At 43.7% G+C, this 16,148-nt stretch overlaps 2 protein-coding genes across 2 annotated transcripts; both read left to right on the top strand.

Moving 5' to 3' along the window:
- Window positions 1–2,159, top strand: LOC8063386 (cell division cycle-associated protein 7). Its single transcript, XM_002466534.2, has 8 exons — window positions 1–213; window positions 306–510; window positions 601–799; window positions 915–985; window positions 1,073–1,150; window positions 1,245–1,332; window positions 1,554–1,615; window positions 1,721–2,159. Exons 1-8 carry the CDS (start codon window positions 148–150, stop codon window positions 1,786–1,788), a joined length of 837 nt encoding a protein of 278 aa, XP_002466579.1. The 5' UTR covers window positions 1–147; the 3' UTR covers window positions 1,789–2,159.
- Window positions 2,592–13,974, top strand: LOC8063385. Its single transcript, XM_002466533.2, has 11 exons — window positions 2,592–3,007; window positions 3,555–3,672; window positions 4,233–4,534; window positions 4,607–4,738; window positions 4,828–4,926; window positions 5,112–5,637; window positions 8,605–8,899; window positions 12,768–12,907; window positions 12,990–13,115; window positions 13,213–13,339; window positions 13,711–13,974. The coding sequence occupies exons 1-11, from the start codon at window positions 2,607–2,609 to the stop codon at window positions 13,767–13,769; spliced, it is 2,325 nt and encodes a 774-aa protein (XP_002466578.2). The 5' UTR covers window positions 2,592–2,606; the 3' UTR covers window positions 13,770–13,974.

The raw sequence follows: 16,148 nt of genomic DNA, 5'->3' as shown, positions 1-16,148 counted from the left end.
TAGAGCCGTTTGTTACCTTTGTTCCATTCGAAACTTCACAGAGCCGTTGGTTCGCTAGCACACTCAGCACTGAACCACCAGAGTACAGATCCGCCAAGCACCACAACCTTGCAAGCCGTCCAAAGCCGCCGGCCTGACGCCGCCACCATGGGGAAGCTCGGAGCCAAGTCTGACTACGAGAGTCTCCGCGACGCCCGCATCTCTGAGAACAAGGTAAGGCGCAGGCACCCTACCCGAATTCGATCTCCACCGGATGAGGAATTTCTTGCGTCATCTCCGATTCTTGTTCCCTGGCGTGTGCGCAGGCCCGGATGGAGCAGCTCGGCCTTCTCCGCTGCGCGGGGGAGCTCAGCGACATCGCCTCCGCCTCCAGCCACCGCGCGGCCGGGAGCGCGACGCCTCGGAGGACCCCCAGGCCACGGGTGACGAGCATGACCCCGCTCCGCCGCTCCGGCCGCCTCCTCGCCGCGACGCGTCGCTGTTCCGCCCGGCTGAATGGGGAGGGCACAGGTTCAAGCATCGAATGCTCTCTTCCGTGGATCGACTCGAGTTGTTTGTGACGGGAAACAGCTCAACTAAGTTCCTTTTATTTTCTGGCAGGAGTTACGGCGGCGGGATCGGAGGAGGAGGAGGAGGAGGAGGAGGAGGAGGAGGATGCATGGGAAGACGATAAGGAGAGGAAGTGGGCGATGGCGGTGGCCAAGGAGAGAGTACAGGCGCTGCAGGAGAGGCGGTGCGACAGCAGGGGGAGGGGCGGCGTGTACGATCCTGTTCTTGGGATCTGCTGCCATTTCTGCAGGTACTCGTAATTACAAACATGAATCACCGATTGGTGCTCCCGATTGCGTTCTTGAGAAAGATCGTGCGGGATTAGTGTGCAAGTAGCTGACAAAAGTCGTTCTCTATGATTAAAGGCAGAAGAAATTGTGCGGCGAGGAGGACTGCAAGCGCTGCGGGGAAGGAGACCTGAAGCAGCCATGCCTAGGTAAAAGGAATCCGTAAAGATTTCTCCTATTTTCCGCACCTAGTAATGATCATGTCAACACTCAATACTTTGGCAAATATTTGACAGGAAAGACGGAGTGTTCATCTTGCCATTCTTCTAATGGGATACTCTGCCGTGCTTGCCTGAAAGTTAGGTACGGCGAAGGTAAGCGGACTTGCTTAGTTGCTCAACGCTGAAATGCCTTTGTTCTTGGTGGATTGTATTGGCCTTGTTACTGAACTGTGAGACACGGTAGCAGAGATGGAAGAGGTGAGAAAGAACAAGAATTGGATGTGCCCTCACTGCGTTGAGGAGAAGGGTATCAAGAAATTCTGGATCTGCAACAGGTGAGCGCTTCCTCAACCTCTCTCTATTTTGTTCTACAATCAGAGGTCTGAAATGGTGCTTCCTCAACCTCTCTATTTAGTTCTACAATCAGAGGTCTCAACCTCTCTCTATTTAGTTCTATAATCAGAGGTTTGAAATGGTGCTGTCAGGATATGTAGTGTTTTAAAAAGTTCAGTTTCCCATCGCTCACTCGGTAACCTTTGGTCATACGACGATGCAGCTCCTTCTGCTTGAAGAAGAGGAAGATACCAATACCACCGACTGGGATTGCCATATATAATGGTAATTCTGATTCGACTCCTGTCTACATCTGTGAAACATGCTGTTCTAGCTGTTACTGATAAACATATCTGTTTTTTTTTCTCTTTTTCTTTGCCATTGCAACAGCAAGAGAGCAAGGATACGAGTCAGTTGCGCACCTCCTCATGGACAGGCTGAAGCGACAAGCTTTCTGATGACGACTGGTTTTGGCATGTTCACTTCTGCAGCGAACAGCGACCTCACATAGAGATTGTAGTGACGGTCTCTTGTCTGACGACATCTGTTTTGGCATGTTCACTTCTGCAGTGGTTTAGTGATGATGGTAGAGATTGTAGTGAGAGTCCGTTTTCTGGAAGTTTCGATGATAGGCTCTTAGCCTATAGGAGAAAATGGTTCTGTTGAAATGACTTTTGCCCAAGAATGAGGCTAGGAACTCTCGGTAGTCTTATGTTTCAGGAGTGGCAGCTTGTCTGTTTCTTTTTGTAACCGAATTTTGTTGAGGGTCAGAGCAAGGATGATGCATATGCACAGCCCATTTATTTTCTGGGTTTGAACGTAAAGCCAATGCTGCTTGTTATTGAGGCAGGGTCGTGCGGAGTCACCAAAATGACTCCATATGGCTAGCCTATGGTTAGCTAGAACGTTTTGTAGTATTATTTTATTATTTTATACCCTGAGCACAGATGGATTTTTCTGAGCATAAGGAATCACACACAAAAAAAGTACCATATTCTCAACTACAATTACATTAATTTGTTTCCTTTATGTAAAAAAAATAGCCAAATAAAGCTGCTTGTGTAGGACTTGCATATTGAAATATCAGTAAATACTTGAGTCTTTATTGGTTGGGCCAAAACTCATTCCTCCTTGTTGTGAAAGCTCTAAGTTTTAGTTGGGCCAAACAACCTCTGCTGCTTTAGTTTACCAAGCTGGACCGGGCCCTACAGCAGTTGGGCAACTTGAAACCGGCCGGAGGCCGACGCGGTTTGGACATCTCCACTCCACCTGCCGGATGCACCGCCGCCTTGCCACCGCGGCCGCAGCGCCAGCGCTCCGGCGGTTCTCGCACCACAGCGCGCCTCCCCGGCCTGACCCAAGGCTCGCCTTCCTCCGCTCCGAGGTCGACGACCTCGACCTTTCCCCCTCTCATAAACCATCGCCACGGCCTCCCCATAGAGAGGAATGCCAGGTGTTAGAAGAGCTAAGAAGTGGCCTTGCTAGAGCTGGAGACGCTCCGGCAGCTGTGGATATAGCGCATCCGTGGCCGGAGTGGGTTGCGCTGATGGAGCTCCTCCTCCGTCGGGGCCACGTGGACCCCTCCGCCTTCGCCTCTGCCTCGCTGTCTTCTAAGGACGCCAACGCTGTCCGCACTGCGTGCCTCCAATTCGGGCGCCAGCGGCCGGAGCTCATCAGGTGAGGTGGCCGTGCTCGGACTCGGACTAGTGGTTTTGGGGTTGGGTTCTTGGCCTGGGTTGGTGTGCGTGTTGAGGTCATTATTTCTGCTGGGGCTATGATTTTAGCTGCAAGCTGGGTGTTTGTTGAAATGCGTTAGCCATTCGCGGTGCCTTTTTTCTTCCAGGCACACCAGCTGTGCATGTAAAAGTGGTTGCGTGTTTACCATGAAGGGCACAAACTTTGGCGGTTGTTGCAATTTCAACATTTTGGCTAATTACATGTTCCCTGAAGCTGTGCAAATTGATGTGTCACACTTCAATAGCAACTCGCGGAGCAAAGCTTGCCTAATAGTACCATTTCTGGGGATGGTAACAAGTGCAAAGTACATTATGGGTTTCCTCAAGTTATATCACTGTACCCTACAGAAACTCTTAGATGTGTGCGATTACAAGGCATTGTTGCAGCATGTAGAGTAGTACTGCTATCTTTTGTTTCATGAGTCCCAACTCTCAACTAAAGGACTTAATGGATGCTGGAAGCTAAAGTTGAAAGTTTTTTGTTGCAGGCATATATCAAGATGGAATATTCAGGTTGCCATGCGATGTGGTTGTCCCAGCATTGACAGGAAGGTTGTAAACTCTGGGAAGCGACTGCGGGCTTATGTAGGACTTGATGAAGGAGAGGTAACCTACAAGAAAATATGCATTGAAGATTTCTCTTGGTGCACTGCATTTTTACATTTTAATTTTATTTTAAATATTCTGACGGTAAACTCATGATTTTGTGTAGGATGTACACATCAATACTGAATTATAGACACAAAAAAGAATAGTAAACCAGTTTATGCACAAGCAAAAGCTTTATTAATCTTGTGTATGGTAATACAATACAATTGTGTGTGATCTTAACATGTTTGCTTATAAATTGCATGTTTCACGTTTGAACTCTTTGAGTGCAAACATGAGGTGTGAAGGAATAGAACTGTTCGCCTATTTGACTTCATTAACAACCTTTCTTTCACTAAATCCACTTCACACTGGTGAACTGGCTAGTAGAAAATATGTGCAATATGGTTTTTCCTTTCTTGGGAACTAGAAGATATTTGCTTACTGTGCAGTATAATTTCCGAAACCTGTTGGATCCTCGATCTTTATATCGTAAATATTAATTTCGTTTATGCTTGAAAGTTTGGTTTCTTTAAATCTAGGACATTAATTTATGTAGTATCAGCTTATGCTAACAGGTTTGCAGCCAATGCAATTTAAGAGGAAGTTGTGATAGGGCATATGTAAAGGCTCGGAAAGAGGAAGTTGGAAGAACTGTGGATGTTATGCGCATCCTTTTGACTTATGGTCTTGACGTTATTACCGGCAATGTAGAGAATAGAGCATGCCTGAACAAAACTGTCAAGGAATCAATAAAGATCCTACTAAACGAGGTTGTCGAGGTCGATTCTAGGGGACCTGGTTCCAGCACTGTGAAAGCTGCACAACGCAAAGGTCAATCTGCTGTACCCATGAAGCAGGGTGATTGGAATTGTCCCAAGTATGTTTGAAAAGTTAATATGTGTGTCTACCACCTATCCCCCTGGTCATAATGCCTTGCATTTATTGTCAGATGTGACTTTCTGAACTTTGCAAAGAATATCAAATGTTTGCGTTGCGATGGGGAATTCCAAGAGAGGTATCAGTTGTTGCATGAAGACCAAGAGCATCTACCTCTCAAAAAGGGTGACTGGATATGCAAAAGGTGAGCCTGCTTATAGTTTTAGTTTATGAGAAATATTTACGGCAAGTGCTGTTTTTTTTTTCTTTCTTATACTGACCTTAAAGTTTCAGGTGCAACTTTTTGAATTTTGCTAAGAACACAAGATGCTTGCAATGCCATGAGAAACCAACAAACCGTTTACTCAACCCAGGAGAATGGGAATGTGTCTCGTGAGTGCCTATTATATCTTATTTGTTGAATATTTGAACTGTTCTCATGTCTACTGCCAATACGATCTTATAGTTGAAGATGATGTTAGTGTTGTATGGCCATCCTTTCACTGCTATGATTTTTATTCCTAGTACATTTCAGAAAATGGAAGATAATTATGTTTATGTGTTATGTTCAATTACAGGTGTAACTATGTGAACTTCAAGAGGAATGGATTCTGCTTGAAATGTGGCTGGAAAAGGCCAAAGTCTCTAAACAATCAAGATACTATTGAATCACGTCATGACTTAGAGCATAGTAAGACCCCCAGTATTTCATTTGTTCAAGACGGCGTCCAGCTGAAGAGGTGGCAAAGTCCGCAAAAGAGTGCTTCACCATCTGACGAAGATTCAGATTTCTGGAGCGCAGACGATGAAGGAGGTGATAGCAGGGATAATGATGCACTCCTGCAACAGAAGGACTACAGATTTCTTGACAGTTTTCCCATTGTCGGGGGCAGGACTGCTAATTCCCAAGATCGTCTTGCAAGGGAGAAGTGGAAGGACGAAATGTCCAGGAGAAACAAAGGCCTTCAAACTAAGGAATCACAAGAAAGCGTTCGGCCTTGTAGCCCCGGCCGTCTTCCAAGAAGCATGGAACTGGTTGAGTCTGATGATGATATCGCTTCTTGGTTTTCGGGTGGGAATAATATTAGGAACTTGGACAAGACATAAGGCCAGTCTTAGTGGGGGTTTCACCAATATGTCATGTACATTTATTAGAGCGTCATGTCAGCAAAACTGTACTTTTTTGCATGAAACGAAGATGAGAGAGAAGGAAGTAGTTTCACCATGGTGAAACCCCGCGGACGTTGTTTCCCACATGGTGAAACGGTATGAAATTCTCACTGAGGGCTAAATCGTTTCACCATCTTGCATGTGATCCAATCATTTTGCAGTAATTAAATGCTTTGCCCAGCCTAGGAAACATCAAGGTGAAACTCATACATTGTGAAGGTTGTTTCATTATTCGTTTCATTGATGCTCTGTCAGCGGATTTGTTTTGGAAACGGTGCATTGAAACGGACCACTGACACTGGCCTAACTAGATCTTGTAAAGCGGGGGCAACTCGTCAATTCCGTCAATAAAATTTCATATCTTGGAATTATTGAAATCCAGGCAAAAAAATAAATACATTTAAAGCTCATTGGGGAATTGTACCATTTAATGCTTCGGAATTCTGTTAGAGCAAAGTTAATAATAGAGTCAAGTGCTTGGCTACAAGCCAAGTTATAAAAGCCAAGTCATGTAATAGTTGTCTTATATTTAGCTATAAAAAAGTTTTTTATTATTATATTGTATCATACTTTACTTTCTCTTTCTTGTTTCTTCTCACATACGCTATTGTTTAGGTCAACATATATGTATGCTTTCATATCTAGCTTGATGCTAGAATAAAAGCCAAACTCTCTTCTCTCTTTTGTTTTATCTTCTCTATATTAACAAAAATGCTGACTAGCTTGTCTACTCAGACAGCGGCTCAGGAATAACATGCTATGATTTTTGCAAGGGGCTTGTATACCTGCTCTCATGCAATTAAGTTTTGGGGACCAAGCTAATTTAGTATAGTGTCATGTGACTACGTGCGAGTGTTTGGTTCGGCTCCGCAATTGTCTAACTGCATCCAAAATTTCTTAAACTAAGAGGCCTCGTTTAGGTGCTTGGAATAACATTCATTCTAATAAATTATAATTTAAGCACATACTTTCTCCATATCTGTAAAGAAAGTTGTTTTGGACAAGTTTTAGGTCAAACATTGAAAATATAAATCATGAATAGCTTTAAATTGTTGCGTTTAGAAATGTGAAAACTATATGAACAGATTTGTCTTGAAAAATACTTTTATAAAAATATACATATACTAATTTTTGATAAATAATTTTATAAAAACAAGAAGTTAAAGTTAGTCTTTGGAGACCATGTCATTGTCCTAAACAACTTTCTTTACAGTATGGAGGGAGTATTAACTAAGCTAATATGATTATATATGGAGTATATTTGCATATTATTGCCATGCAAAAGAGATGTTTATATGTTGTATTTCTATTATAGGAAAACGAGTTTAAGGGTGTGCTATAATTTGGAGAGTAGAAACATAGTATGGTGATCAATACAATCAATTTTTATCTTTCACCCTATAAATTTGAGATAGGCTTATATGTGAATTTTGTAAAGTTATGAAATGCTAAATTCCAAACCAAATAACTTAATCCATTAAGTAGGTTCTAATTCCTCCAACATGAAGGGATCCATAATGCCCAGAAGCGAAATGTAGCAATATAAGAGAGGAGGCCAGGGCATCCTTTGGATCACAAGTACCGACAAAGTCATCTTTCACTATAACTGATGAGATCATACCGGTGACTTATTCTTCACCATAATGTCCTCCTTAGGGCTTCCTCAAGGCTCCAAGCATGTTTGGTTGTCTAAACAAGCCTCCAGGCCATGCCCAACAATGCATTGACCACACTGAAGCCAGATCAAGTGCAAACAGGAGAGGAGAAGGGGTTTGCTTCCCCATAGCTAGGCTTTCACCCATGCTTTTATCACCTCTCGGTGTTCCTTTGTGTTGAAGTTAGAGGTCTTGCAGCGGCCCCTAGACCGGACACCCTAGAACTCACCCATCTTCGGCCTCGACCTGCTCCTTTGCGACCTGTACACGCGCCACAACCTCGTCATCTCTACCTGCCTCTTCTGCATGCTTGTCTTCATCGCCTTCAAGTTCTTCAACCTCCACGCAATGAACTCCAGAAGCGGTGATTGAGACTCGCCTTCAAAAAAAGATGATTGCATCCGAGGTAACAAACCAACCAAACATGATCTATACAAGCTAGGTTTATTTAGGATAAGCAAACCAAACAACAATATCTTTCATTGCTGGAACCAAGTTTTAGCTGCTCGCTTAGCTAGCAACCTAGGCTAGGTCTAAGATGAGAACCACTCTACTCTATACGCAAAAGCCCAAATATGAGTGGGTGGATGTTGCACTCTAAGGATGAAGTTAATACATGACCAATAGCACAACAATGTGTGGGGTGCGAGGATCTCTTAACTTGATAATTTAGATTCATAGCTAAGGTTGTCTCCAATAGGAGATTCATTGGAGAACCCAAATTTAAAATGGGTCTCCAACATAATATATATAGCTTCCAACAGAGTATCTATACACAAGACTCATTTTAGTTATTAGTAGAGACATAACCTAATTTGGGTATCCTATCTTTTCGAGACTCATTTGCAAAAGTGATGTCTTTTAGATCTTGTTGTTGGAGAAGACTAAAAATAAATATTAAACCTTTTACCTATAATGCTACCCAAAAGACAAATAAAAGTCTTGTATTTTTTAAGTTACGGTTATCGGACATAGTCTCGGAACCTCTTTGGCATCGCTCGCTTCTTATGTTGTCGTGAACCGTGTTAAATGTCCATCTTATAAAAATGCTACTAGAGCTGTTCTTGTCAAATTTGTTTTTTTAAAATTATTTTACCTCTACCGTGTTATAAGAGGAGCGAAGCTTTTTTAGAAGGAGACACAGCCCTGACAAACTGCCCTAAAGTGTCGATTATTTTAGGGTAGAAGTATTTATTTTAGTTTTTAATTATTTCCTTTTTTTTCAATAAGTGGGAGCTAAAGCTAAACAACTCCATTTATTCTCTCTGCTGTATCTTCCCTGCAGAGCAGTTCCTTTCTTGCTGTCTTCTCTACTCCTCAGTCGCCACTCGGACGGACCTTGGCGTCCCACCGAAGACGACCTCACGCGGGGGCGGGGCTTGCTATATTCCTTCTCCTCCCTGCTCGGTTTAGCACGGCCGCTTCCAGCACGCATCCTCCTCTCTCTCCCCGTCTCAAGAGGTCGCAGGGGGCAGCGTCGAAGCTGGAGGAAGCGGACGGGTTCGCCATGGGGTCCGAGGGATCCTCGGGTCCGGTTGTCGGTGAGTAGCTGTCTCTGTCCGTCGTTTCTCCCGAGGTGCCTAGTTGCATATGGTGTGTTTATGTGTTCGTCGGCCTGCGAATTCGAGTTGAGAGTCGGGATCTCTGTGGCCAACAAAGCGTGGCTGTTTGGATTCCCGATCGGATATGGCCGCCCGTCGAGCAAGAGAGGAGGGAGCTTGGTGGGAGTGGGCTCAGGGTCACCTGGGGCTGCTTGGGGAACCCGATCCGGCATTGCTTCTGATTGGAATTGACTCCACATCGAGATTGCCGTGCGCGACTTCGGTGCAGAATTACCGTTTGTATCGCCATGTAGTCAACAACCTCTTAAGCTAAAGATAGGTCTATCGGGAACTAGGATTGCCTTCGGATGGGATTGCAGACTTGTAGTTCCGAGGTGGAATACCGGGGTAAATTAGGATCTCCATGTAGTTGTTGGTGAGGCCCAGCTGACCTTTCCTTCTAAATGATAGTTATTATGTAGGATTTGGTCTATACTTGGAAGGTTGTTCCTTCATGGATAAGCAAAGAACAGTTTAGTTACTCGATTATTGGCGCAATTCTATATGGATCGATTGGTTAGGGATTTGGCTGGACCACCTGATTTTGTTGCACAGTCACACTCATCTCTTGTTGGGAATCATTGCTCTTGAAATAGTTTTGTAATCTGAGAGCTGTACGTTTCCGGATGGTTGAGTCATATATTGATTCGGGTACTAGCAACTAGTGTGGTAGTGAACTAGCATGTGCATGTGGTGCTTGTTATCCTTATTCAGCAGGAATGCCCAATAATCCACAAGTGCAATCTGGTAACTGGAATCAAATTTCCACGTATATAGTAATCTAGTGATTATAGATTCTTATGTGTAGCTACAGTAATGGTATTCAGAATTGAGTCAAGATTAGCTATTTCTGACTACAATGCCTCAAATAACCAAAAGATAATTTTCCAAATTGTAAAGGAATGAAGCTGAAAGTATTCCTAACAGTTCTAACATTTAAATGGGGCCCATGCTTGCTCTTCTTGGCAGTGATGCTGATTCTAATATTAGTCTTTACCTACTTGTTTGTCCTAAGCCTACCCATGGCCATCTTATCATTTCCCTTCATTTCATTTTAGATTTTGTTAGCCATTCCTTGATGCATATAGCACAAATCCACAACTCACCTTGTTCAACTGAATTTCCTGAAACTAGCATGCGCTGAGTTAATGTGTGGCCTTGCTTACATAGAAGAGCCTCAGAGATCTTGCTGAAAGATTTACGTGTGTTTGCCTAAAGTGGATAAATAGACATTCACTAGCTATGAGCTAAATAGCAGCTTTCTATTAGGACAAGAATAGTGAGATAACATGAATGTACTTTGGGTTAGAGTTATTGATTTGGTGTCTTCAGTACAAATGGTCAATGTAATTCAAAATTGTGTGTGCACCAATGTTATCAAGTTTTTTATAGTCACCATAGGACTGAACAGGTGACTAGTCGCGATTAGTCGTCGACCAGGGCGGCCCTGGTCGGTCCTATTCATCCTATATATACTAATATACCAAGTATACTAATATACTATATGTTCTAGAGTACAAATCAAGCACGAAGATAACTCTAGGGTGGTTGCTGCATATAGGGTTGCAGATCGGGCTGAAAAACATGACCCCAAGTGGCCTAAGCCATTCCAGATGCAGCTCATGTCCTCAGCTGCCCAGCAATTCCATTTCTGTTTCTGGTCATCCACCCCCTAGTCGTTTGACTAATCGGCCTAATTAAGACGTAGCCCCTAGTCGAGTCCAGGATAACGACTTGGACGACTAATCGCGATTAATTGGATTACTTGGTAATACTGTGCAGATGCAGACGTGCTTTGCTTGCGAGCGGGTGGGGTGTTCATTGGCCCTAGTCAATAGTCTTCTTTTAAACCCAATATCACAATTTCACAACTATAATGACTAACTGATCATCATCAAGCGCAGATTTCAATCAAACTTATTTTCATACCATTTATTCATGTTCACTTCCACCAGTACTTTTCCATGGCCCAACAACATATTCTGTGAGATCATCACATAATAACATGTCAGCCTGCTATAGCGGACTGGTGGTACTGGTAGCACATACTCAAAGATGTCAACATGTTGATTTCACTGACTACACAATTAGTGTTGGGACACGTTTAGTGGACCTGTATGTGGCTTATTTGCTAAGTTTAAGCTTCTTCTTTGCTCAAAGTCACATTAAGCTTTAAGTATCAAAATAGTTGTTTGAAGGCTGGGATTGTTCGAGTGCACTCATAAGTTGAGTGGGAATTACATGGTTGGTCCTTCATCTTCATTTTAGAGTAGTGGCAAAATTTACTTTCCTGAAAAAGGTAAGGCTATAGGTCACCTGTTTATAATATGACCAAGCCTCCTATATTGCCCTAAATATAGAGGATGGTATTTATGCTACTGATTTGGGGGCACTTGGTTCCTACAAAAGGATGCCTTGCACACTGCCACAAAATGGAATACCCTTGAGGGTCACCAATTTCCTACTTTTGATGCCTCCAGAAGTCCAGATCATGTTCTTATGGTTTTTTAAAGTTGCAACTGTCGAACAGATACGGATACACGGATACGTCATTTTTCAGTAAATCCCGATACGTGGATACATTTTATTATTTTTTACAAAATAATAATACTTTAAAATTACTGGCAGCTGATCAGTGACTACTACAATTATTTCACAATTTCTAATAGCTACTTACTATAGTAGTATAATAACAAACATAGCTCTCTTCTCTGATGTCCACCACTTATCCCCACCGACACCTTAAAAAAAATGCAGAGTCACCCCTGCACCGCTCGTTCCCCAGTCGTTCTCCTTCTCACCCTTCCAGTTTCCACACGGGAAGACAAAAAAAGCAAGAAACAAAGTGGAGGTCACCATTGAGGATGAACTAGTGACTAGATCAGGAGGGGAAGAAAGAAATCAAAAGGGGAATCACCAGAGGTTGCTGCTGAATCACCAGGGGGAATTGCAGGAGGTCGTCACGGCCTCCCGGGCAGGTGGGCAGCCAGGCGGGAGGCGTTGTCGGTGCTTGCGAGTGCAGGCAGGCCCTGGCGCATGGGGCGGTGGTGCTCATGCCGCCGTGCGCCCGGACGTGAGGCGTCCATGTGGGATTGCAGGGTGTGGGCAGCGTCGGCGCCTCGGCAGCACTCGTGCGCAATGACACGTCTAGGCCGGCGGCTGGATGCGATGTGTGTCCAGGCGGAGGCTCGTCGCTGGTTGCCGGCGGCTAGCGAGCGGCAATGCGGCGTCACTGAGCGGGGAACGGGGATGCGGCACGAGGCACGGGCTTGCGACAGCGGGCGTCGGGGTCAGAGGATAAGGCAGGGCTGGGCGTATCGGCAAGGCAGATACGTATCCAGGTCATGTATCCAATATTTACGAAAATAAAAAAAATGGATACTCTGAGGATACGTATCGGTGGCGTATCGGACGCGTATCCGTGTCGGATACGTATCTGATACGCGATACGTGGCCTGAGCGACGTATCCATGTAACGTAGCCTCAGACTTCTTGCATTAATCAGTTCATTGTTTTCCATGTATATATATGGCACCGTTTCTCAAAAATATTGGAATTTACTATTGTGCACATAAAGCAAGTTCAATATAACACACTGATATCTGTGATTCTGTGTTCCCCTACAGGATGTTTTGTTTTTTAGATTCCAATTGTCATGGGTAACCGAACTAAAGTCCAGTAAATCATGAAACTTTTTTGCTCTTTTAACTTAGTTCACAAGAACAATGAATTTGAACTCTGAATACCTGCTATGCATGTTGCTTGCTAACAATTTAGATCATTCTTTGTTTTATGATGTTTTCTTCAGTTCCCAGAAACTTTAGGCTGCTAGAAGAACTAGAACGTGGTGAGAAGGGCATTGGTGATGGTACTGTGAGCTATGGGATGGATGATGCTGATGACATATATATGCGGTCCTGGACAGGAACTATCATTGGTCCTCCCAACGTATGCTGCAGAAATACCCATAATTCGATACATATTACATTTGCTTTATTATTCTCAAATCTAAGAGGTGCATTTTTTGCAGACTGTTCACGAGGGACGAATCTATCAATTAAAGCTATTTTGTGATACGGATTATCCAGATAAACCACCGACTGTTCGATTCCAGACTCGGATCAATATGACATGTGTGAACCAAGAAACTGGATTGGTACACGTGCATTTTTTGTTTCTTATAACGTGCAACCTGCCAAGGCAATTTATGAATGATATTAGGCCTATTAGTACTTAACTAGCACCTTTTCTAGGTTGATCCAAGTCTATTTCCTATGCTTGGAAACTGGGAAAGGGAACATACAATGGAGGACATCCTGGTTAGCTTAAAAAGGGAAATGTCAACTCCTCAGAATCGCAGGCTGTACCAACCTCATGAAGGTATTTTTCTTTCCATTCCTCCAGTAGCTTATATGCCGACAATGCTATTAAACTGTAGCTACTTGAAATAAATCTGTCTTGAATATCCGAAATCCTTGATTGTCAAACCAAAAACATTAACTTGCTTCTTGGAAAACGACTAGCAAGCACCCCTAGCTGAATTTTTTTATTGTCAGAAGCTGGCAGCATGGCTAGATACAGGAACCAAATGAGTATGGTCATCAGCAATCTTCTTCATTATGCACTGTAATTAGTACTATTAGTTAGTTATTAGGTCAATTGGTCATATTAGCTTATGCCCCTTCCATCTTTGCAAAAGTGCTCCCTTTAAACCGCCCTGTCAGTTGTTAATCTTAGTTTCTTCTGTGCAGGTAATGAGGATCAAAGAGTAGAGCAGAAAGGGCTGTCTGTTAGATGTGTCATCATGTAATCTATGTGCATTGCAATGTACAGCATTGAATTGAGTAGCGAGATGCCAAGGTGAGAGAGCCTCTCAGGAAATCCTGTAATTCACCTTGATCATGCCACCATCACAATAAAGTGTCGATGACTGTTAAATTGCCTGCACACCATGTAACCGATTCAGATTCTGTGAAAAACAACGGGTTCAGTGTCTGCTGTTTCACATATCTTCATCTGCCTGTTTGTTGCACTTTGTAGTCTGTTCTGCTGGGTAATCTGTCAAGGGCTCTAGACCTGGTATTTTCTTGAGGAAACACCGTGTGGTATCACAATCACAGCCGTCGTTATTGTTGCTCTTTCGACCATGTGTAACGAATGACATCGATTCTGAAGAAGTTGCGAAAGGCTGATAAAACATCAGAAACACACATGCTAGCCAGTGATCATCACCTTGAGAAATCGGGTTGAGCCGCGTGTATGTATTCATTCCGACCAGCTGTTTGCAGAAAGATCTTAAATCAATTTCGATCAACTCTATGTATGTAGGTCGTATGATTCCATGAACTTAGCGGTAACTCTGAAAAGCTGTCCACGTCGATCTAGAGGCTGCTGACATTTCGCCGCTAAAGTCCCTCTCATGAAGGACATGGACGGAGAGGAGGAAAGGACGGCCGGTCGAAAAAGGCGCGCCCCGAAAGGCATGGGAACATGTTGCCGTTCGCGCCAAAAGCCCCCCAGCACGAGCAGAAGAAAGCGAGATGCTCACGCCCCCCCGCACTGGTGCTTCCCCCCATCATCTCGGCATCTCGCGCTCCAACATTGCGAAGCTGACGGCGCATCCTAAATTCGTTTAGTTCCAAAATTTGTTGGAAAATTGACATTGTAGCACTTTCGTTTGTATTTGACAAATATTGTCCAATCATGGACTAACTAGGCTCAAAAGATTCGTCTCGTCAATTCCGACCAAACTGTGTAATTAGTTTTTATTTTCGTCTATATTTAATACTCCATATATGCGTCTAAAGATTTGATGTGACGGAGAATTAAAAAATTTTGAGAAATTTTCTTGGAACTAAACAAGGCCTATCCTGCGGAAATGGAATCACCGCCGTGGTCGACTGTTCCGTCGTCTGCTCAGCTCTTCGCTCGCCGCCGCAGCCGGCCAACTCCTATCACTATGAACACTTGTCTGTCGCACACAACGATTGGCAATGGAAGCTTGCATTGCATTACTAGCCTTATTTGGCTGACTGAAAAAAAGATTATTGTTGATGCTGATTTATTGTGAGAAAAAATATTATTTTATAACGAAAAAGTAGTGTTGATAAATTTAAAAGAACGGGGCGATATAATTCAGCTGCTGTTCATTCTCCAAATCCAGTAGTGGTCAGTCAAGTTGGAGAGGCACCATTTGACGGAAAAGATGGCAGGACCCAGATGTAACCACTGAGAATGAGTACAGTAGTAATCAGTACAAATCCCAAGTACTAGTTCAAAGTACAAAGTAAAACTAGCAAAAGCCTCCAAGTCCCAAGTCATCTAGCATCTAGTAGCCTTCACCTTTGCAGCACCATCCCAAAACTCCAAAAGTCATCGTCACCTGTTCTGTTGAAAAAAAGGAAAAACCACCATCGCCTTTCATGGGACAAATTACTGGTCGTCTACCGCCACTCCAAATTTCCAAGTGATAGCTGCATAACGATTCATTTTTTCTAGAGTCTGAGACTTTGACACGAGCCCTTGATGAGCCATGCATGCTGGGAAAGTGAGGTGTTACCCCCTTTTTCAAAAGAAAAAAAAAGAAAAAAAAGGAAATTGTGACCTTTGTCACTCTCAGCGTAGACTACGAGCGTCGCCTTTGGCCAACAAGCTAAGGTACATCCTCACAGCCCGGTGGCCGGCTTGTTGTGAAAGACAGGACTACGACACGCGCATTGCATGTCGCGTTATCAGGTGATGTTTTCTCACTTTCTCTTGATGACATGGCTGCCACATGGCTGTGTTTTCTCCTATTCCTTGTGGTCAATTTCAGGGTTCTGTGAGCCGGAGATGATTGGTGTGGTTGTGTGCCTGGACTGAGGTTTACAGGCGGTGCAGGGCTGTCCCGGAAAACTTTGAGGCATGTGGGCGGCCGGCAAGCTCTCAAATGGGTCCCAAACTTAAATAGCAAACAGACGCACAGAATTGTGACTGTTGCTTGAAAGCATATCTATGAACTGTTTGCTGTATAATCTTCACACTTACAAAATAAACTGGAGTAAAATGGTTAGGGGATTGTTCACCCCTTGACTAAATATTCTTTCCCCCACTTGATAATAGTACTACCAGAGAGAATAATCTTGGGTTGTTCAGGAGGAGAACTGCTGTGAAGTCAAGCAGGATCCAACCAAACGTGTGCATGGTTAGG

The sequence above is a fragment of the Sorghum bicolor genome, chromosome 1 (assembly GCF_000003195.3).
Source record: "Sorghum bicolor cultivar BTx623 chromosome 1, Sorghum_bicolor_NCBIv3, whole genome shotgun sequence".
Classification (NCBI taxonomy): domain Eukaryota; kingdom Viridiplantae; phylum Streptophyta; class Magnoliopsida; order Poales; family Poaceae; genus Sorghum; species Sorghum bicolor.
The sequence above is the reverse complement of the archived record's forward strand: the minus strand, read 5'-3'. Positions and strand labels throughout refer to the sequence as shown.